Below are 24,819 nucleotides of genomic sequence, written 5' to 3' on the forward strand. Positions count from 1 at the left end.
TAAGGTATTTGAAATTCTGTAATGAACAAAAATTATGATCCGATTTATATTACAAGATTTTTGTTACATACACATAATGATTTTTGTTTCAGGATTTAAAATATACAAATTTGTAAGATTTAAAATGTACGATATAATCTAATTTATATGTTATAATAAAATTTCTTGCGTACATGTATACAACAATATTTTTAAACAAATTAATGAGATTTAAAATCTATAAACATATTAAAATAATTATTTTATATTGCAAATATTTGTATATTATAGAGAATTCGTAGAAAAGAGGAAACTTGTAGTTTTCCTCCTTGTATCCAATTAATTCTTACAACACGATGACCTCAACCAATCGTATTTTATAAACAAAGTGTTCGAAGAATATAACAAGGTCTAATAATACAAGATAATAAGAAGGAAAATAAAAAACAATTCGTTGATGATCTAACGACTAGTCAAATTGTACAACGTGATGAGGGATAATAGATACAGATTTTATACAATCATACTTATATTATAAATTTCATTCATTTTTCTATCCCTCTTCTCTACTCCTTTTTCTTTTTTTCTTTATTTTTTATCTTACTACGAAATATTTAATTAGAATTTTGTCGATAAAACATTTGATATAAATCTCGTCGTAAAAAATATTGTTCAATCGGTATATTTATTATTTTCTATGATTAATTATATATACTATTTAAAATTTATATTTTATCAAAGTAATTCTTGATTATTATTTATAATTATTTTATTCATTTTTATTAACACGTTGAACACTTGGTCAATTCATGCATTATATATATTTTATTTCACAACATTTGAAGTTTTGTAAAATGTTGGAACATTTATTCGTAAGAAATGTGTATTATTTTTTTATTTTTAATCTAAATTAATTAGACCAGTCAATCTGTGTTAGCAAAAAAAAAAAAATGAAAAATAAGAGAAGAAAAAAGAAGAATTACTTTGAAAAAATATATATCTTTGACCGGTGGTTATTACAATTAATTATTAACAATTATTATTCTCACTAACTTCTCACTAAATTAATTAAATATAATCTACTCTCTGTTTATTTAAAACTAATTACTTAAAATATCTCATTGTCATATATATATACACATATACATATATATCACATATGTTACTTCGCATATTCTAACAAAACTAGTTCTTAATAGAAAAGACAAAAAAAAGAAACAAATAATCTACTAAAATAAAATGTCACGATCGTTAGCGAGAATATCGAGGAAAGATACAAACAAAATATTGCTTTATTCGAAAAGTAATTTTGTTAATCTCGTTTATTGAATAATCAACCTTGTTTTAAACTTCAAAATTATTTTACATTTTAACAACAAAATACCTTTAAATGAATTCCACTGTTAAATTTGCTTTTAAAAATATAGTTCTTATAATTTTCTTTCTATAATAAAAATATCGATGAATGCCAATTGTCGTAAAAGGTAATAAAAAGAAAATTGTTTCTTGGTTTTTAGGAAAAACAAATCTCTTGGTTCTTTAAATTATTTAAAAAAAAAAACAACAAATAAATCATCTTTTATTTAGCATAGGATAAAGAAAAAGAAAAAAACGGTGAAAATTACTTTTCGAACAACGTAATGAAATATAAAATCTAATAATATATACAGCGATATTTGTTTAACCTAAATTAACAAAACATGAAATATATATATCACAGTTATACACACATACACATATATAATATTTATCGCATGATATCGTGCTCCATTACTATGTTAATATAGATTAGAAGGCATATTAGAGAGTCAGTTTAAATTGAAAGTAAACATCGATTGGAAAAATAAAAATAAAAAGTTGCAATGATTATGTCGATTCGATTTCCGATTAATTAATATAATGATGATAGTAACCAACCACGAGCTTTGATATGCATTATCAACGTTGCTGATATATTAAATATAAAAATGCAAAAAACGTATGAATCTTTGTTCATATCAACATAGGATGACCTCACTTCGACCTAACCTTCGATCGTTAAACATTAAACAATCTATAATAATAGTATTCGTTATTGGAAAATAAAAAATGAATAAAAAATAACAAGAAGAAAGTAAAAAATAGAAATTAATTTCAGCTTCAAAATCCGTCCTATGCTATCCGTCTTTCTTTTAAATAATATCTACTTCTTTTAATAATAATTATTATAATTATTAATATTAATATTAATATTATTATATTATAGTTAGCTAAAGTAATTATATTAGAGCTGAGATTATATTAAGTATATATTAGCTTTTCGTTGCGTGTTTAGTTAATTATAAGTTGTATGTATTAATGCAAAAAGATGGTAAGGATGTGTTTAAACGTTTGTAAAGAGAACCAACCCATAAAACCCTTAAAAGGGAGAATAATAAAGATAATAATATTAATATTAATATTAATATGTAATAATAACAAAATAATATTAACACGTTGATTACTAATATAATATTTGATTTTTTATTCTCAATTCTATTCCAATTTAAATCTAATTTTATGTTTGTTATATTATATATGTAAAATTCTAATTATTAGTGAGATTATGTTGAAAAATTTTTTTTCTTATAACTAATTTATCCTAAATATAATACGTTTTGTTATACAATAATAATATTTACTATATTTACAAAATGTATTATATCATTCTATTTAATAATAAAATCATACAATCAACGTGTTAATAATAATAACAATAATAATAATAATAATAATAATAATTACCGACATTCAATTTGTTAAAATTTCTCTTCTCTTTTTTCCTTCCCTATTACTATTAAATAAATCTAACAAAACAAATGAAAAATAAAAATGATCAAATAATCACTTAACTTTGAAACACGAAGAAAACCAAAAATATTAATCTTCACAAATGACGTATTATCTTCATCTAATAAAATTCATTAGCCATTTTTTTTATCGTTCTTAAAATCTACTCAAAAAGAAATAGGACTCAATCAGAAAAATTTGCTTAATCTTCCCGATAAGCTTAATTTTTTAATATCGAATGGTATTGATTTCGAGTACGGAAATTCGCTTCCTCTTCTAATTTCGCGACGATTCAATTTGTCGCATTTTTTTCGTCTTCTTCTTCTTCGTTTTCTATCATTCGTCAAAAAATTCGTCGAATTATCTTCGAATAACGATGAACTCGGTAATGATTTAATTAAATCGTTATGATCATTATCAAACGAAATCATTGAGGAAGATGATAACAATTCTTCATTAGTTTTAAACAAATCATCTTGTTCGCTACTTCGTTTTTGTTTGTGTTTCTCTTCTCGAAGTAATCTCATAGATTTCGACCATTGATTTACATCGAATTGTGGAAAAATAAACGTAGATTCGATCGTTTCATCGTCCTCGATTTTAAATGGATATAATTTCCAGATTTTCGTGGCTTTCTCTAAAAGATCTTTAGATTTGCACAACATCATTCTAAAAGGTAATCTAAGAGAAGAAAAATTATAATTATTGTTAAACTTTTTTTTATTTTATATACATTAATTGCATATTTTCCTTATTTTATTAATCTCTTCAAGGCCATTGCAACATATTTGCAAATGTTCAATTTCAAATTCTATAAATAAATTTACAATTTTGTTCTTTACCATAAAATCAATTCTAATTGCTATAAGATAATTAACAAGTTTCATGTTTTATTTTATATTTTGTGTATCATTAAAAGACAAGAAATGAAAACGTTTAAAACAAAATAAAAAAAAATGTTCCTAATATTACTGACATATAACAAAACTTGGCCTTGAAAAGATGAAAGATTAAAAACGAACATATCTACCTGGAGGGTAAGCAACCTTGCAAGGAATAAACCGTAAAGTGACCTTTATAATTCGATTCGATGTTCGAATTAATATTATCGTAGTTAATAGATCGATAAAATCTTTGAGTATTTGTGTTTCTATTGAAAATAAATGAACAAAAAAAATTATATATATATATATATATAAATTAATTAATGTAATTAAGTATACAGATAATGATCTAAATAATGATATATTTACCTTATAAATTGGCAAGGTGGTAAATCAGGTGGCACGTAAAGACAAGAATGAAGTTTATCGGGATAATCGATCGGTGATATAATCGATAATGGAGACTTGTTAGAGTTTGTAGATGAAACGAGATCATTCTCGTGGAAGAGATTGTCTCGGACGGAAGTTGATTCTCCTCCCGAAACTATCAGGAAAAGAAAGAACATAAAACATTCCAATGAATTAGGCCTCATCCTTTTCGATAGTCACTTTAAACTCGTCCTCGTATATCCAAAATTTTCTATAACAAATAAAATAAAAATAAAGGAATTCTATCAATCGTGAAAATATAATTTGCACATAACATTATCGTATAATTTTTTTAAATTGCATACGCGGTGGTATAAATTATTAATGAAATTAATTAATTGACAAATTATGAAACACAATATTGTAAAACTATAATTGGATTAAATATTATTTAAATATATATATATATATATATATATATATATTTATTTTAAAATAAAAGTTTCAAAAAATAATCTAATTAAATATATACCAAATAAATTGAACAAATAAATTCAACAAATTCACGAATAATAATAAATTGAAATTATTGAAATGTGTATACAGTTGATAAAATGTATTCAAAAATATTTTTAAGACAAATCTAAGAGACTTAATGCCAAAAAAAAAAAGAAATATATATACATAAGAATGTAAATATTATAAGCAAATAATAATAATAATAAAAATAATACGAGAGAAAAATAAATTCCTAAAACTCTGACTGAATATTTGCTGATTTAAAATCAAAACGATAAATATTAAACCAAAAAGGTAATAATAATAACAATAATAATAATAATAATAATAATAATACGAAAGATCAAAACCTATGTGACAAATAAATTGATACTAATAGAAATATACTTTGGTAGTATCGTATATTTAACCAGGAGTCACTTAATTACATCCACACATATACATCAATATATCTGGCAACATAATTGGATAAAGGTATGAGAGTGCAATACTTTAAGTTAATTTATTAACTTTCGTCGAGCGATTAAAGCGAACTAGCCGGTCCGATATTGCCTCTACCAAATAAATGGAGGATCCTGTATATATGTGTGAATATGTAGTATGTGTGAGAGAGTGAGAGAGAGATAGATAGAATGTAACTAGACGACATTGTTCGTGCACGGATAATATCGGCATCGCGACGCTAATAGCTGTAACAATGATAACCGGCCGTTATCGCATCCAAAGTGGTACAGAACAGATAGACGAGGACAGAGAAGAGCATGGAAAACAAACTCGTCGTGTAGTCCTCGTACTCATCATCGTCATCGTCATCGTCGTCATCATAGTCGTCGTAGTCATCGAGATCGTTTAATTAGAGTATTCAATTTACGAAAAAAAATGAACATATTTATAATTCGAAAGAAAAAATATTATACATTGCATATAAAAAAAAGAAACCAAAAAAAACTTGATAAAACTCGAATCGGTATGAGATGAAATAAGTAAAATTTCAACGTAGAAAAAAAGGAATTTTTCAATCAAAATCATTTCAATGACAATGTTTTTTTTTATTAATTTTAAGAAAAATAGAAACAGTAATATATATGTAAATATATAAGTGTTTCTATTTCTCTTGGAAATATTATCTTATTATCTTATTATCTCATATTAGTTTCTTTCTATATATATATTAATTTGAATATGTATTCCTATTAAAGGCCAAAAAATAAAAATAAACTCATTTACTGCTACTTTTAATTTACATACACAATATTAAATAATATATTGTATAATATAATAATTAATGATAATAATAAATTAATATATTACATATATACATTTAGGTTGAAAAATAGAGAACCTTACATGGAAACAATTTGAATTTTTTCAGTCAAAATCATTTCTATTTTTTAATAACATATGTAGTCTTAATATTTAAAGAAAATATTACATTCAAGATTTTTCAATTCATCCTTATATACACATGTATAATATAATTGAATATATTATTTTTCTTTATACATTTCTATCCTTTTCTCTTTTTCTTTTTATAAAAAAGATTATAAATTTCTCCATAAATAATCTATTTTATCTAATTATTTACAAGAACGAACACAATTGAACTATGTGATACACAAACATGAATAGAAAGTAGAAAAATCATTGACTGTCTGTATAGCTTACGAGATGTTCATATATGCCATTTCATTTCTCTCTCTCTCTCTCTCTCTTTTTCTCTTTCTGATTCTCTATCTAACGACGGGGATATTCCTCGAATAACAACTTGGTGTTTACACATTCAACCAAGAGAAGAGACTACGAAAAAATACGACGATGACGATGATGATAACTGAAGATGATAAAAAGTATGACAGGACGATACGATTGAAATGACAATAAACTATAATTAAAATAATATGAATTATTATTATTATTAATATATTAATTCTTTGTTTTTTTACATATATATATTTTTATTTTCCTATCATGTATTTACATTATACACATTCCGATAATATTAAAGAAAGAAGGAAAATGCATTCCGCGGAGATTGCACTCTGCACAGAGGATTATATTGCCCAGATCGATATGCAAAGCTAGTAAGAGATAGATACAGTCAGAGAGAGAGAGAGAGAGAGAGAGAGAAAGAGAGATAGGGATGCTGATACAGGCAGATAATGCTAGCACTGGACACGCGACACTGCCAACGTTTAATCGTGCCTAACGTCCGGTAACGATTCGCGTGCTAGCCTATTATACATCTATACCTATATATATATATATAAATATATATACCTATATATGTGTATGCCTGTACGTGTACGCGTATACATGTTGGTAGGTGAATATGTGCATGTGTAGATATTCAACGTGTGTGTATATGTATATATTCATAAACAGAGACAGCTGATATCAGCAGGTATAGTCATTGGACCGAATGGAAATTATTCAACGTCGAACGTGTCCTCCTTTCTGATCTTCCTTGATTATTATCCCCGATCAAGTATAATCGAATCTAATCTAATCGTAATCGATATTGAGTTTTGATCCGGGGTAAAAGAGGGGGAGAGAAGGGGGTTGATTGGTTGGAAAGTACATTGGCTTTCATAACGCAAATTTACTCTTGGAGAGTTAATTTTGTTTAATTAGAATGTATATATAACATTAAATGTTCTTATTCATCATCATCATCATCATCATCATCATCATTGAGGAGAAGAATACCAGGACAACAATAGAAGTTATCCCAGACAGTAGAACAAGAATGCGACACCGAGGCCAATCCCCGAAGGAGATACTAAGTACGGGTTATCGGAACCGATATACTATTTATAAATACGCCCACGGAACATTAAAAATACATCCGCAAAGTATTCATTGCGTATATTATTAGACTCCTGTGGAACGTCTTATATGCGGTAGTTTAATCGTCCCGATGAACTTCGATACTTTTATTTATTTCTTTCTATCTTTCACTCACTCAATCTTTTTATTTCTTTCTATAACCATTCTCATTAAGTGTACCGGAAAGATTTAGTTAGCATTTTAAGATCATCTTTTTTAATTTTATTGTGATTTTTGTAAGTTTTAATTGTAAGAGACATTTATACTATGAAATTGTTAAAAGATAGGCAAGGGTGGGGGTGGGGGAAGTTGATTGTAAGTTACAGCGTGTTTTGTATTATTTTTAGTTAAATGTACAATCATTTGATTTATTTCATTTTTATTTCAAGTGTTTGATTGATTAAATGTTATTTAATTCTTCTTTTTATTTTATTGTAATTATATTTTCTTTCAAGGTTGATTGATTAAATATAATTATTTATTTCCTTGTTATTTCTTTTTTTTTTTTTGCTTCAAAGTTTATCGATTAAGTGTACTTTAGTCTTTTTTGCATTCAAAGTTTATTGATTCAATCGAAGTATTTTTTTGTTTTTCTTTTTTGTAAATTATTTTCCATAAAAATTGTTGAATGATTTAAATGTGTTTATTTTTCCCTTTTCTTTTTCTTATTATTTCGAAGTTGTTTTCTTTCTTTCTTTTTTCTTTTTTTATTAAAAATGAAGACTGTTCGATACGATCTAATTAATATTTATCTTATTTTTTTTTTTTATAGTCTTCTTCCTATTTACGAATAAATATCGTTTAAATAGAAATTTTCAATTTCCTACGCGATCTTCATTATGAGAAAATAAATGTTCTCTCCATGTTTTTACACTATGAAAATCATCGAAAAGTGTAATTAAAATCACGTGATTTTTCATTTTCACTTTAATATTCAGATCGAATATATAATAACATTGATATGAGTAAATTTAAATTTTCTGTTGCTTCGTATTTTCAATCTAAATTATAGAATACTGAAAAAATTTTTAATTTCATGTTTGATTTTTTATAATCAAAAAAAAAAAAAAATAAAGAAAAGAGAGACAAATTCTCGATACCGTGAATTATACGATAAGTATTAACGAAAAAATCAAATTTATAAAATTTTGAATCACCAGACGATTTAACTCGCATCTACTGTTTCGCATTTCAAATGAAAATTACGAGTCACGAATTTTGAATATCCAACTCGACGATACTTATGTGTTTCCTATAAATTTGAACGAGCTATAAATATAATCAAAAATACAATAAAAGTCATTGCAATTGGTAATCTCGTAATTTCGGTAGAAAATTACGACCAACTAATTTCGCATTTCGATAAATTAATGAATACAAATATAATTATTTTCAAAATAAACGACCTAAGATTCCGTAAGCATTTTTCACAAGCGAAACATAATAAATGTTCTTGGAAAATGTCAAGATCAAGAGAAAATACGAGACTGGGATCTAATCCAACTTGTTAGATCTAAACCATTCGTTCAAATACGAAAGAACAAAACTTCGAAAATTCTTCTTTTTCTTTTTCGTACGAATTACATTAAAAAAATTATGAATGTTTCTATTCGTTTTTTTATTTATTTCTGTTTTTTTTTTTTTTAATTTTCCTTACCTCGTGATTCTCCAACGGCAAGATTAAAGTGCTCTTCATCGATTCTCTCATCCGGCACTGCCAAAACGTGTCTAATCGCTTTTTTTACACCCTCCTTTTTCTGTTTCCTATTTTCTTTTCTCTCACCCTTTTCCCCTTTGCCTTCTCTTCTCACAAATAATTAATCTCGCGACTTATTTAGTCTTCGACAGTCGACACCAACGAAAAAAAAAATATAAATCCAAACGATCAATTTAAAAGACAATTGTCCCCGCCAATTTTTAAATTAACTAATACGAAAAATTGAAAATAATAAAATATTAAAAATTGTCAATCACAACGAAAATTGCTTTACGAAAAAAAAAAAAAAAACAAAAAATAAAAATAAAATATACTAAATTACAATTAACAATTCGTAATTACTTGTTGACGTTCGGAGAAATAAATGAAATGAAAAAGGAAGAAAAGAAGAAGAAAAACAAAATGACTTTTTAATGGAATAAAGAAGAAAAAAAAAAAGAATCGTAGAAGCACAGCTAGCTTTTAAAAGGGATGAAAATTCTTCACAATTAAATGTAAAAAAAAATAAGACAATCTTTTTCTTTAAGAGCACTTAGAAGAGCATTCACGTTGGCGTCGATCGTACTACTATTGAGAGAGAACTCTGGGATATGTTGAAAGAGATGAAAACAAGTATCGTTTCCAGGTCCCTACCGCACCAAACGTCTCTCCATATTTGTGTTAACATGATATGACTACGTCATCACACACATACATTATTAAACTTCTTAACATACTCTTGGAAGAAAATCATTCGATACTGATATAGGTTGCCTCTTCTCCTATTTAAATCTATCATTTTATTTCCGATTTAATTTAAACAAAACAAAAGCAACATTTTGACTCTATTTAAACTTACCATACTTTCATATTTCATGCTTATAAACAACAAATTATTGCTACGTGTGTACACATTATGGTACTGACAATTATGTGCAACTGAACAAAATCAAACAAAATTAGAAATATTTTTTTTATATATATTTAAATTATTCTTATATATTTTAAAGTATAATTTATAAAAAATATAAAGAGTATACATGAGTAATATGTAAAGTGTATTAATTTATTATCAGAATTTGGAAAGAAAAAAAGGCTTAGTGTGGAACAAGCTCAAAGGTTTGCGTCAAGATGGCGACTGTGATACTGTAAAATTAAACAATTTAACATGTATAAGTGTATATTAATAAAAACAAATTATATAAGTAAAAAAAAAAAATATAAAAGTATCCAATATCGTCACATTTATTAATAAAATTCTTATAAACAAAATTTTGTTGAATTCTTCTTTATTTTTTTTTATTTTTTGAAACACAGAAGTAATTCGTTTTAAAAATATTCAAATTTAAAAGCGTTATTTAAGAAAACGTTGATTATGCATGCTCAAATTTGGTAATAATAATTATTTGAACGAAAATAAGTAGGTTACGTAAAATAAGAAAATAATAATTTCATATTAGTCGAGGGGGACGGACGGTTGGAGGCAAAAAAAAAAATAAAAAAAAAAAATAAAAATAGAAATCAAAAAATAACAAAAATAACCGAGAACGAATAATAAAGCTGAAGATGAGAATGAGAATGAGGATGAGGATGACGGTGAGGTGGAGAAGGGTAACACGTGTTACTCACTATCATTACCAATAACCCAGAGGTCAATGAAGCTAACTACCGTTGATTTATTCTGAGGTCAAGAGACAGTTCCTCTCTCTTTCTCTCTCTCTTTTCATTGGGAAAAATATATATATACATGTATATAGTAAACACATGCACGCGCACACAAACACACGCGCAAAAGTATAAATATATATTTAATTAGATAACAAAGATGTATTATCTAAATTATTTTGGAAACATTTCCAAGAAAACAATCCAATTAATAAATTACAAAATAAGATTCTAAGAAAATTTCTCTGAAATGTTTCCTTCCTATGTTAATTTTATCCGAAATAGAACACTTCCCATATGTGATACAATAAATTTATTTATATAATAATATTTAACGATAATTCACAATATATTTTTAATGAAAAAAAATTGCAAACATATTATATCTAAATCTATAATTAATATATAATATTAAATGACGATTGATTATAATATGTCACCACATTTATTTTTATATTTTATTTTAATCGACAATATTAATATATCTTACTTTTTATAATTTCAACGAATAATTTATAGTTATTTACGTTTTGATTTAAAATAAAGAAGATTCATCAATGAAGGTAAATATGTCAGCAATGATACATCATATACCGGATTTTAATTAGATAAGTAAGCGAATAATTGAGTAATGCACACGCGTGATCCATTTAGTTGCACGTGCACCAAACACGTGGAATCTGTAAAGGAAAACATTGGTGTACACGTGTATTCGATTATACAGTCAATACAAAAACATTATTATCATTACTAAACATTATTATTATAATAATAATTATTATTATTATCATTATTGTAACAATCTCTACAGATAAATTCGATTCCGTATTTGAAAAAACAAAAAAATAACAAAATTGTTGTATCCTAAGAAAAAAAAAAATAAGATGAATAAAAAAAAGTAAAAGAAAAAAAATGAGTCTCGTTATCGTGGAAAGAAAAGAAGGACTATTTTTTTTTTTTTTTTTTTATTCTTTGCTCATAATTTCTACTGGAGTTGGAACAACGAGAGAGGGTGGTGAGGCGAAAGGGGGAGGGGGGTGAAAGATGATAGAAGAACCAGTAGAAAACGGTTAACTAGATAAGATTATCTAATGAAGAATCGCCTGAAGTAGAGTGGGCGGGAAAGAGGGTGAATAAGTAGAATGTAGAGGAAAAGAAAAGGACAAGTAAGAAAGAATATAAAACAAATAGATTAAGAAAATATAATATTGAAGAAATAAAGAAATAGAAATGGAGATAAACTGTGGATAAGTTTCAACATATTAATATTTATCTCAATCTTATAAAATTATTATCACTTGCAACATGATTACATTTTTTATATTTTAAGGGAACAAAAAGGCGAGTTGTTTATGAAAGATAAAGATTACTAAAGTTGATCTTAGAATGCGAAATATTTTAAATAAGATTTGTAATTTTATAATTTGTATTAGATATTTGATTGTAATTGCCAGTACTGTTAGATTTGTTTAGAATAGTTGTGTTGATTTGTTAATTGCTTTTTGGATTTAGTTTTTTTTTTTTTTTTTTTTTTTGATAATGTGTGGACATGTACCTTTTAATTTGTATTGAAAATTTTTAAATACCCCTAGTAGCACAAAATATTAAATACACGTGTATTTAATATTAAAAAGAGATTTAATGTCTTATTAATATTAAATACACATGTATTCAATATTTTTCAATATTTTGTGCTACTAGGGACATTAAAAAAATTATCCAGTCCAAAATAAAATTATTGAAATAATCCAAAAAAAAAAAAAATAATCATACAAACAATTAAATAACAAAATTCATCTTGATTTTTATTTCTATCTTTTTTCTTTTTCCTCTCATTTAATCATAGAAAAATAATCTTCATTCATATCCTTCGACAATTCGTTCATTCATAATTTACGTTCAAATTTTGAACTCTATCATCTGAAAAAGAAAAAAGTAAAGAAAAAGAAAAAGAATATCTAGGACGATTATTTGATTTTGTTCGAAGGGGTCTATTTAATTTTATTTCATTGACCTCTGTGTGTGTGCAGCACTTGTACAGCTAATACAACGAGGACACACGATGATAGAGTGAGAGGGATGATAGAAAGTGAAACAGAAAAGGAAAGAAAAAAAAAGAGAAAGAGAGAGAAGGACCAAAAGGGATATGAAAGTCAAATGATCGATTTGAGTTACACGCCGCGGTTCGGTTTGTTCGTTTCGAATAAAGTCGATAAATATGGATGTACCACGAGATAAGGTTTCGCGCACACTGGAATTAAAGCGAAGAAATATAGACGTTTCCGTTCTATCTATCTTTCTCTCTCTCTCAAACACATATACACAAACAAATACTAACTCTGTTATATTTTGTCTCTCTTTTTCTCACTCGATTCGCGTGTCTCCCAGTCGTAAAAGCAATGCGTATGGGTGCGCCAATGGATGGCCTTCGATCGGCTTATCCATCGGTGCAGAGGCGTATTAAATGCAGATGTGTGTATGTATGTATGTATGTATGTATGTGTGTCGATGGTGAGGATGATGCTTTTACGTCTTTGTGGATTTAAATTCGACGTAGAAAAAACAAATTGTCATTTCGTGATAATAAATAATTCAAAAATTGATAGATAAGTTAAATAACTGTATCAAATTCGATCGTATATACATATATTATAATAAATTTGATGATAGAAATTATTTGTCTATTTGTTTTTGTTCAAATCTTGTTAACGAGAAAATAAAATATAATTATATCGATGAAAAATTAATTCGTACAAAATAAATGATCATTTTTGCATGTGTTTGTGTGTGTGAGAGTTATTAAAATAAAAAAGAATAAAAAAAAATATATAAATTATCGTGTAAAAGATAATAAGAAGTGCATTAAAAAATTATTACCACCGATATTGAATATTCTTTTTATTTTTGGTAAATATGAATTAACAATTATGAAAGATAGGAGTAAGGAAAAAAATATTTCAGACGAAATAAATATAAATAGATGATATAATTTTTGATTTAAAATCACTCGTAGGAAAAATAACGAATAGAATTAAATGAAAAATTGACGAATGCAAAATAGCATTGTAAAATGGTCGTAAAAAAAATATTAAAAAAAACGCGAAAAAATAAGACTTTATTGTTAGTTTAATTATTCCGAGGATTTGCGTATCTAAATCGTGAAGGTTATAAAAAATAATAAAAATTAAGCAAGTCGCGTGTTAAAGAGAAAGAGTAACTAACTAACCAACTAACTAACAATAAGTTCAACTTGGCCAAAAGTCAAACGATCTCTGGCCCATGCCGTTTCGTGGATGTTGCAAACTTTATACTAGTCGATCGTGTTGGTCTCTTGACTTTTAACGCATCCCGAGAAACGCAAAAGCCAATTCCTATTGCAACGTGACTGTGAAAGATAAACCTTCCAAATGGGTACTGTGAATTCTCGTTGGGGGCTTGTAAAAATATCGTTGGGTTTGGTAAATAAAAAAATAAAAAGAAAGGATTGAAAAAAAAAGATAATGTTTTTTAATAACAAATTGATACCCTTACGAGTTACGATGTCATTTTATTTATTTTCTTATTCTATTGTGTTAAAAAAAAAAGAATTTATCCGTAGACTATTTCGTGCTCAATTCGATGAAAATGGAAAATGAAGTGAAAGAAAATAAATGACAAAGTAAAAGAGTAAAAGTAAAATAAAATAAAATAAAATGAAATGAAATAAATAAATAAAATAAAACTAAATCAAAAAGAAAAAAAAAGGAAAATTGTAGAAACTTTCGAAACCACGATTTCTAACAGTTCTACTTTACACTTAGGCTTGGAGCTGTTGAGTTTCGAAAACGGAAGCGCTTCTGGTGCTAACGGACATCGGTGATAGCGAACAGACAAATCGATACGTGGATTGGAGTTCACAAAAAAAAAAAAAAAAACAAAAAAAAAGAAACAAACCAACAGAAAAAAGTGAGAAACTGTTAAAATATTAAGTAAATTTATTGCGTCATGCGAATATGCAAAAAGATAATATGTATGCCAATGGTTTTCCTTATAGTTAGTTTTAAAAAATGTTTTTATTTTATTGAAAAATTAGTATAAGTTTCTTAAATACGCAAATATTATAATAAATAATATAATTTTCTTATATGCCTTGGACGATATATATCTTACGTCAATAGAATCACACTGATCGTCATGCCGCCCTAGTGGCAGAAATAAGTATTAGTTATTTTTTACGTTTTTAGAGGACAGATTTTATGAAAAATTGCCTATATCGTTCGTTCTCCTTAGTCTCTACCTCAGTCGCTATAACAGTGGATGATGATATAAGATTTAAAGAAATGATATATAGGAATACTAGAGTAAATCTTTAATCCTAATCTTTTCGAAAATGACTGTATTTAGGAAGATAATTACTATATACCGTATGTACGGTCTGTAACCCTAACGAAAACGTATAAATTTATAAAATTTTCTAAACGTCTTAAAAATATAAACTGTTGGTTCTCTGTGAGATAGTATGAGTGTACGCTTCGTATTATGCAGTCGCACACAAGCACACACATGTTTGACTCTTAGTAATCAAGAGTGGGGAGATTCTCGCCCGTGACGTTCGGGTATTCTTGCCGCTAACTCAAAGAAGAAACGTTACGTGTTATATCGAATGCGTGCAAATGCTTACTCTCACTCATCTTTCTCTCTCTCTCTCTCTCTCTCTCTCTCTGTCTCTGTCTCTCTCTCTTTCTGTCCCACACTCATCCCTCTCTCTTTCTCTTTCTCGATAAGGTCGTAGTCCGAAGAGGCCGGGTTTCTTGAGTTGAGCAAGCTCCCTCACCTAGTCATTTTGTAGGAGTACTCGCTTGCGGACGTGTTCTTGCACTCTCTCTCTCTCTCTCTCTCTTTTATTTAAGAAAAAGATACTCCTTTTAACAAACGGACAGGAAACGCGTAAGGAAAAAGAGTGAAAGATCACTGAGCGAAACGCACGATCGATTTAACACGCCAACATGAAGGATATCGTTACTGAGGTAAGTTAACAGTCTCTCTTCCCTCTCTCTCTCTCTCTCTCTCTCTCTCTCTCTCTTTCTCTGTCCCCCATTCTTCCTTTTCCTCCTCTTCCTCATCCTCTTCCTCGTTCACTCCTTCTACTTCTACTTCTACTTTTACCTTTTCTTTTATACTCGTCCATTGCTACGTCATCATTGACGCCATATCTATCTTCATATTTCCATTCAAATTTTCCCGCGCTCGTCTCAACACGAAACGTGCTTCCCAATCCCTTGACAGCTTTTCTCTATTTTTTTTCTCTTCAATTTCTTTTTATTTTCATCCTAATTTTATCCTTGTTTTTTGTTATTTTCTCTTTCTCTATTTTGTTAATTTTAATTATACCGTAAAAAATTTTCTTTTTCTATTTGAACGAAAGAAACATACATATTCGTTACTAATTACAAAATTTCAAATAAACTAAACGTTTAATTTGATCTAATATTCTTTAATTTTGTAATAAACATAATCGACATGAGGATAATGTTATTCTAACACGTACTACTATTTTACATTCTAATTCACAATTTTATCAAGCAAATATAAATAAAATTTACGATTTAAACTCAACTCTTTGACATATGTTTTTCTATACAATTTTTAAATTTAATATGAAATGATGATTTTACACGCAACGGAAATGGAAACAATAATAAAAGAACAAGATAGAAAGAGATAAAGATAAAAATAAAAGTTTATCTTATCTATATATATATATATATATATATATATATATATATACGTTTAACGTGTGTATACATAAACAACATACAGAACATACACACGCACACAAATACGTGATAACTGGCACGAAAGAATATTTAATCGACTGCGCAATACTACTACTACTACTACTACTACTACTACTACTACTACTTTGAAAAATTTTAAATGTAAAAGGAATTATCAATTGATGTTTAATCGTTTGCAAGTAAAATCGTATATATATGAATATATAAGAAAGGAGAAATAATATTCAAATATAGTATAAAGAAAGTAGGAAAAGAAATACCATTGAGAATGAAACTTTTCGTAGAATTGTTGAACGTGAGTCATGCTGATAGAAATAGATCTGACACCGTGGGAGACAATTATAGATAAGGATAGAGAACGACGTTCATGTTTCGTTCGATCAATTAAAAACGAAACTTTAAAAATATCTCGATACTTTTTAACGAAAGAAAGTTAAAAAAAATAAGAAATGAAAAAAAAGTTCTATTCATTGACAATTTAGATTATTAGAATAATAATTATAAAGAATAATATATTTCTTATTAGATATGAAAACATTCGTGCATGTTATAAGATTTAATTTGAATTTTATTTAATAATTATTTATTTCAGTAAATTTGCATATTTTTTTAGTAATATTATTTATTAATTATTTATTTGGTTATTTAAAATTCTTTTCTTTTATTAAAAGAGATATATTAATTTTTTGTAAAAAGTAGAATATATTTCTTTTTCTTTTTTCAATATATTGTTATCAATATAAAATATAATAATTAATTTGGAAATTTTTATTTTACGAGATAAAAAAGTATATTTATCCTTCTAATATAAGCTATAATTTACTATCTAATTCAAACTAAACTATCCTAATTAACTTCCTTCAATTTAGGTATGTTCTGATTTCATATATTATGTATTATTCTATTCGACGTGATAAACTTTCGTATAATTAGTTTAATACCAACATACTTTCTACACAGTCAAATTTTTCCTTATAATTCTTAATATATGCACTTGAATTAAATTTCACTACTATTTTATGTATGATGTTTTCATTTGACATAGTCTATTTATTTCTCACTTGCTCTTAGAAAATACTAATACTAAAAATAAAACAAATGATTCAAATGATCAAATTTAAATTTAAAATTTAATTTCTACATTCAATGTTATTATTTTTAATCATTTCATAACATTTCACGCAAAAATTATAGTTGCAAATATTATTTTAATTATTATCTAAAAAATTATGTTATTTATTTAACATAGATTTTATAAAAATCAATTATAATAAAAGTGGATAGACATAAATTTTAGTTAAGTTTAGCATTAATATATTATACTTTAAAAGACACAATTATTTTTTAATAATTTTCTTGATATAAGCTACTTCTATTTCACCCTTATCACGATAAAAAAAAAAAAAAGAAACAAATATTTTCCATCGAATCCCTAAATTTCTTAATTATTTATACGAACACTCAAATCTCACTATTCAATCTTAAAATAATCTCATAAAACAATCTATTTGTAAACCTATCCTAAATTATACTAATTAATAAATACTAATTCAACTTTTAATCATACGATTATAATAATATTAAAAAAAAAAAATATCACTTTGTAACTCGATAAAAAATTCTACAAAAAAAAAAAAAAACTAATATTTACCAAAAAATATCTTACTTTTAATCAAACAAACAAACATATCATATTAAACATTTCTTAAACCTCATAAAATAATAATAATAATAAAAAAATAAATTAGAATAAAATAAAAACAAAGAAAATCTTATGTTTTCTCTAACATTGAATTACATATGCGGGAATCCATTGAGCTTTAAAACTGAAAAGGAAAATGACAAACGTTCGCCCACATGATTCGCATATGTTTCTCTCTCTATTCTTATTCGTCGATTCATATACCCACGCTTGACTCACCCGTTTTGCATGTTTTACGAACGATGAAATTTTCGAAAAAGCATGAACGAGGACACGTCGTCGAGGATGACGTAGCAAACGTACCACTTCCAACAACACCACCACCAGCCACCCACCTGTCGGCCCTGGCTATTTTGAACTTTCATGATCTTCCACTTTCCTTCCACCCCTCTCTTCTCCTCTCATCATCCTCATTCTCATTCTCATTCTCGTCTCTCTTCTCACTTTCTTCCTTTCTGTCTCTCTTTTTCTCACTTCTCGCGTTACCACCATATCCCTTTGACGAGAAAGAATTCGCGTGCAGTCGGCGAAACTCGATGCACTACTACTATTCTGAAAAAACACGAGGGAAAAAAAGAACGAATGAACGAACTAAGAGGACCCGTAATTCGTGAAGTGAAAAAAAAAAAAAGGAAAAAGAGGAAGAGAGAGAAAATAGAAGGATGGATTGAAAAGATGAAAAAGGAAAGAAAAGGTAAAAGAGGTGGAATGGTGGAAGGAAAAGAGTGGGAGGGAAAGGGAGATCGTATTTGCCACGCCGGAAGTGGGACCCTCGGAAGCCTCGCCATACCACAAAGGATACAATGTGCTCTCTGATGTGGGAAGCCTGAAACGAGAGTAAAGAACGTATATGACGTTATTAATGATATCGTTTCTTTCATTTTCTCTTTCTCTTTCTTCCTTTTCCTGTTCTATTTATCTCTATCTCTATCTCTATTTCTATCTCTATTTATTTTTCTTTTGGATTTACAAATATTTGATAGAAATATTATTTCAACACGTCGAGACATTTTTTTTCTAACCATATTTTTACGTAGATTATGGGAAGATTTGATAAGGTTTTATTTATTTATTTATTTTTTTTTTTTTATTCTTTTTAAATCGCATTACATCGGAGAAAAAAGTTTTATAACTTTTTTTTATAATTTATTTTATACTTTTTTTTTTTAATTTATCTATCAAGATAAAAAAGAATTTTATGGGAATATAGTAAAATTACTTTATCTCATTATAATGTATAATTTTTTCAAAGCCTATTATCCAAGATTTTTAAATTAATTTAATAGTTATTTATTTGTAAAATAATCAATAAAAATACGTATATTAAGAATGTGTTAATATATTAGGTTGTTCAGAAAGTTCGCGCCGATTTTGACGAAAGATTGAAACGCAACACATTTAAGTTTTTCTCTTTTTTTTTTTTTTAGTATATATTTATTCAATTATTATATATAAGTGCTATTTTGTTCCATAACCTTTTTTTCATTTTAAAGGATAAATTAAAAAGTTTGTTCCTCCAGAAAGAACTTTTCAGGTTTTTTTCAGAAAACAAATTTTGTGCCATCTACCGACAATCGACACGAACTTTTTGGACAACCCTATATATGTGCAATCTCTGATCTAAAAAAAAAAAGATGCTTTTCGACTCTATTACGTTTTTATTTTTAAACGAACACATTTTTAACACTAGATATTAGGATCTCTGGCAGGGGCGTGGCATAGAAATTCGACCTATCTACTCTAATTTTGAATTTAGCCACCAGATAGCGTATTCAAGTGCTAGAGATCCCAATATCAGACCAGTCATTTTGACTGGTGGCCATTTTAAATCAAAATTTCTACTTCATGTAACATTTGAGTTCTGTAAATAATTAAGCGTTTTGTTATTTAAAAATGTCTATAAATCCATTTATTTATTAAAATTATTATTGTTAAACAGTTTTTGTTATTTTTTATAAGTAAATAAAGACTAGAAGCCTCAAAAAGCATTTTTTTTATACACCAGTCATTTTGACTAGTGTGGTAGAAATAGGTATACTGAAAATGGTGGTATATCTAGTGTTAAATTTACATTTCGCTTATTCGTTTTTATACTCTCCCTTAAAAAAAGGAAAAAATAAATAAATAATAATAAAAATTACGAATATTTTAATTAACGATAAAAACAAAACAAAAAAGAGAAAATAATCATTTTATTGTAATTTTTCATAATAAGGAAAAAGAAAAAAATATTGTTGGCAGATAATTAACGGTTAATGTAAGAGAGAAATACACAACAGTACGTTTCTTGCTGATTACCGATGCGATTAATGACTACTCTAGTAACTAATTAGAGTTAGTTAATCCGCTCTGTTAGACATCGGTTTAATAAACGTTCTAGCTAGGTAGGTTGGTAGCTAGGAAGGAAGCTTGCAAGCTCACTCCTTCGCGATCGAGCAACCATAATGCTGCGATCAAACTCGCGTGATATCTAACTTTCGCGTTTAAAGTGATTCACGAGTTTGTCGATAGTTTTCAACAGAAGAGAATTTCAAATAAATACAGGAAAATATTCCTCTTTAATAAATCACGTTTAGCTAGATGGTTTCTACTAAATTACGTTTCCTTTCATCGTCCAGTCGTTCTTTCTCTTTTTCTCTTTATCTATCTATCTTTTTCTCTCACATTTTCAAATATATATATATTTATTTATTTATTTTAAAATTATTTACATATAAATATTGTATAGATTAATAATAATGTAGATGCATGAATACATTATTTTATATCTTCTTTCATGTTTTTAATTAATTTGAATATTTCATTTCTATTTTATTTTTTATTCTAATATTAATATCAATTAATTTGCTACAATATTATACTGCAAAAAAAAAGTTTGTTTTAATATTTATATATATATATATATTTTTTTTTTTTTTTTTTTTTTCATTAAACACCCATTTCATATATTAAAAGTATTTATTTTATATTTTTATCTACGTCGCGTAACGCGTACGTTAAAATAATAATTGATTTTTTTCTTTTCCTTTTTTATATATATATATATATATATACATTAATTAACATAATAGATAAAAAATTTTAAATGTATAATATTACCATGAAAATAAATATTAAATATTAACGCGTCGAATGAATAAGTTTAAAATGAATAAATTAATATTTAAATGGTATATAACGGAAAGAGAAGATTCGAACACGCAAAGAATTAAAATACATTTCTCGTGTTGCTCGTTTACTTTCGTACCGAAGGAGAAAGTACCAAGTTCTTTTAAAGAAAGAAAGAAAGAAAGAAAGAAAGAAAGAGAGAAAGAGAAGAGAGATAAAATACACTTTAGGTACAAACTTTCCACGATGGCGAATAACCTTCGGACTATTTACATTTAACTTTAAAAACCGATATTCTCCAAGAGTGAGAAAACATTTCACATTTCTTTCCTAAATAAATCACATGCTTCGCATGATTTTTACCAAACCTGTTTATCCTACGAGTCGTATAGATCGTGATTTAGACCTTCTTGATCTAACTCTTCTCCTTCATTCTCTCTCTCTCTCTCTCTCTCTCTCTCTCTCTCTCTCTTTGTCTTCGGTTTCTCTAAATAGAGATTATTATTCTAATAAACGTATTTTCCATAGAAAAATATGATGGTACATGGAATATGTAAATGTTACCATGATTCTATTTCATACTTCATAACAATACAGAATTATAATATAATAATTGTAATAATAATAGTAGTAATAATAAAATTATACGACTAATATTAGTTTATATTTGATATTAATAGATTATATTTAAAAAAAAAAACTAATAATAATAATAATAATAATAATAATAATAATGATTCCATAATTAATGTGATATAAAACAATTTTTCTAATATTAAATTATAATAAAGTAATACGCGATAAATATTCATTAAATATATATAAACAATGTGTTTTAATTAATAAAAAGTATTAAATGAATAAACAAGAAAAATAAACGCGTACAAAAAAAGTCAATAAAAAAAAAAAATAATAATTAAAAAATTACTGTAAAATGTTGTACTCTATTCTTTTCAAAGGAAACGAATCATCTAAAAACATTGTTAACAATTCTAAAAAATGATGATAATAATAATAATGGTAATAAGACGATGATAATGACTACATTGATAATCATACGGTCTAATTAAAATACAAATGAAAATCTAAAGAATAACTCCATGAATAGACATGTTTATGCGTACTACTCGACTATTCCATGTGGGTTTATCAAACAAAGTCTATTATTAGATGGCGACCCATCATCGAAAACATCGTTAAATGATGCAATCAATACGTTTACTCGTTTTAATGTTTTCAACTGATTTGTTTGACCTTTTTTCTTTCTTTCTTTCTTTCTTTAATTTATTTTCTTTTTTTACTTACCAAATGTAATGTTTCAGTTTAATACAAATGGCTTCGTCGTTCTCGAAGATTTATTTAAACCGGAAGAAGTGGACGAAATGAAATCTTGTGGGGAAAAATTCACGGAAGCTTTGCCAAATGAAGCGGAAAGGGAAATTTTTAGTACGTCAGACGAACATAGAGATTTAAAAAAAAGTAAAGGATTTTTTCTTTTAATATTTAAAATATTATAAATTAATATTTAATACATAAATTATGACAAAATATAGATCAAAAGTTTTTGTATGGAACAAAAGTTTCTTGATTATTTTAAAAAGTAATTACTTTTCTCCAGAATTTTATAGACCTATTTTCTTTCTCAAATTGCAAAACTACAAGTTTAAAGTATAAAACACAAGCACAATTATAAATCTAAAATGTAGAGAGTAGTTATTTTTTGAAATTACCTAAGAACTTCTGGCCCATCAAGTAACTTTTAAGCCATGATCTATTCTGGATTATAAATTTTGTCTATTACGTTTTAGAGCTGGGATCAATATTTCTTAGACAGTGCGAACAAAGTGTGTCCATTTTTTGAAATTGATGCATTAGAAAAGGATGGTACTTTAAAAGTTGATCCTAAAGTATCTTTAAACAAAGTAAGTTTTTATATTTCCATAATTAATCCATTTTCATTAGATAAAATCTTATATTTCTATTTAATATTTAAGAAAAGAAAATTTAAAAGTATTTATAATTATTGTCTTCGATACTTCGTGTCAATGATCTATGATTTTTCCTATCATTTTGCCGTCTGTTGGTAAAATACTTGAACAAGTTTCAACACAAACTGCACTTGTCGGTAATATGCAATTATTTGTGCATCCAAAGGCAATCTTGTAATGATAAGATAGTTCTCTATGTTATTTATAATTTTTTTTTATACATAGTGTGTCAATTATTTATCATTTTTTTTTTTATACATAGCTTGTCAATTATTTATCATTTTTTTTTTACATAATTTTAATTATTTATAAATTTATAATATATTTATAAATTTATGAATAATATTTTACATTTTACATTACATACACAATACAACTTAAATTACACTTATTATACAAATTCATATTAATTAATATATTTCATTTTTAGGTAGGTCATGCATTACATTGGCTACATCCGACCTTTAAAAAATACACATTTGATGAACGAATAAAAGAGGTTGCATTCCAATTGGGTTATATAGAACCGGCTGTGTGCCAATCTATGTACATTTATAAAAATCCTGGCAATAATTCGGAAGGTAAAGCAATAACTATTTATTTCGTCCTTTTTTTTCTTGCGATTATTACGTACAGTTTTAAATAAAACTGATATATTTTTTATTTATTTTTTTCCCTTTATTTCTTTTTCTTTTTTTCTTCTCATTAGGTCAAAGTATAAACAAAAAATATATGACACATTTGTCTGTTTATATAAAAATTTACATAATATAAGATATATATATATATATTTTTTTTAAACGTATATAATAAATATAAATAATTAATTTATTATTTATATTATATTATACATATGAATACATAATTATTATGAATTGCAGTAATTTTGCACCAGGATGCAACATACTTATACACAGATCCAGTTAAATTACTGGGTTTTTGGATCGCATTAGAAGATGCTACGCAAGAAAATGGTTGTCTTTATATTGCTCCGGGTTCTCACAAAGGTGGTGTTAACGTACGTTTCCTTCGAAATAAAGATCCTGATTCTGAACAACTTTTTGATACACGACAAACCATACCCTAGCTATCCATTAGATACTTTCCGACCTGTTCCGGTAACCAAAGGAACTTGTGTATTAATTCATGGTCAAGTGGTACATGGTTCTTTTCCAAATAGAAGCAAAAAGACAAGAAATGCTTATACTTTTCACATTATCGAAACTAAAGATGTGACTTATGCTAAGGACAATTGGTTGCAACCACCTGCTAATGGATTTGCACTATTGTATAGAAATTAAAAATACAACTAATTTTTACAATAAACAATGCAATATTTATAAATATGCGCGTACGTGGCAGGTTGTGCTCGTTTATTTGTTCTTAGCGTTGAAGAAAATTAAAATTTTTAATTAGTTTCTCTGTTCATTCTTTATGTTTAACTTAAAATTATACGAAAGAAAAAAATATATTCTTTAATGACGTTTTACTGCTCTTT

The 24,819-nt window shown here is 26.6% G+C and overlaps 2 protein-coding genes across 3 annotated transcripts; one reads left to right on the forward strand and one right to left on the reverse strand.

Moving 5' to 3' along the window:
* Positions 1-32: 32 nt before the first annotated feature.
* Positions 33-19,210, reverse strand: LOC107074513 (uncharacterized). 2 transcript variants are annotated; one of them, XM_089179226.1, is made up of 4 exons: positions 18,445-19,210; positions 4,041-4,311; positions 3,818-3,937; positions 33-3,468 (listed from the first exon to the last, which is right to left on the reverse strand). In XM_089179226.1, the coding sequence occupies exons 2-4, from the start codon at positions 4,262-4,264 to the stop codon at positions 2,976-2,978; spliced, it is 837 nt and encodes a 278-aa protein (XP_089035352.1). In that variant the 5' UTR covers positions 4,265-4,311; positions 18,445-19,210; the 3' UTR covers positions 33-2,975. The 2 variants fall into 2 exon arrangements, with proteins under 2 accessions (XP_089035352.1, XP_015191509.1); XM_015336023.2 differs by lacking the exon at positions 18,445-19,210 and adding an exon at positions 9,043-9,709.
* Positions 15,507-24,810, forward strand: Phyhd1 (Phytanoyl-CoA dioxygenase domain containing 1). Its single transcript, XM_089179231.1, is given in 6 exon segments — positions 15,507-15,752; positions 22,656-22,797; positions 23,140-23,255; positions 23,752-23,902; positions 24,203-24,381; positions 24,383-24,810. Coding segments are annotated over 6 exon segments (849 nt in total). The 5' UTR covers positions 15,507-15,731; the 3' UTR covers positions 24,623-24,810.
* Positions 24,811-24,819: the final 9 nt, after the last annotated feature.

The sequence above is a fragment of the Polistes dominula genome, unplaced genomic scaffold (assembly GCF_049000335.1).
Source record: "Polistes dominula isolate Pdom_NZ unplaced genomic scaffold, Pdom_raw_medaka contig_373, whole genome shotgun sequence".
Lineage (NCBI taxonomy): Eukaryota > Metazoa > Arthropoda > Insecta > Hymenoptera > Vespidae > Polistes > Polistes dominula.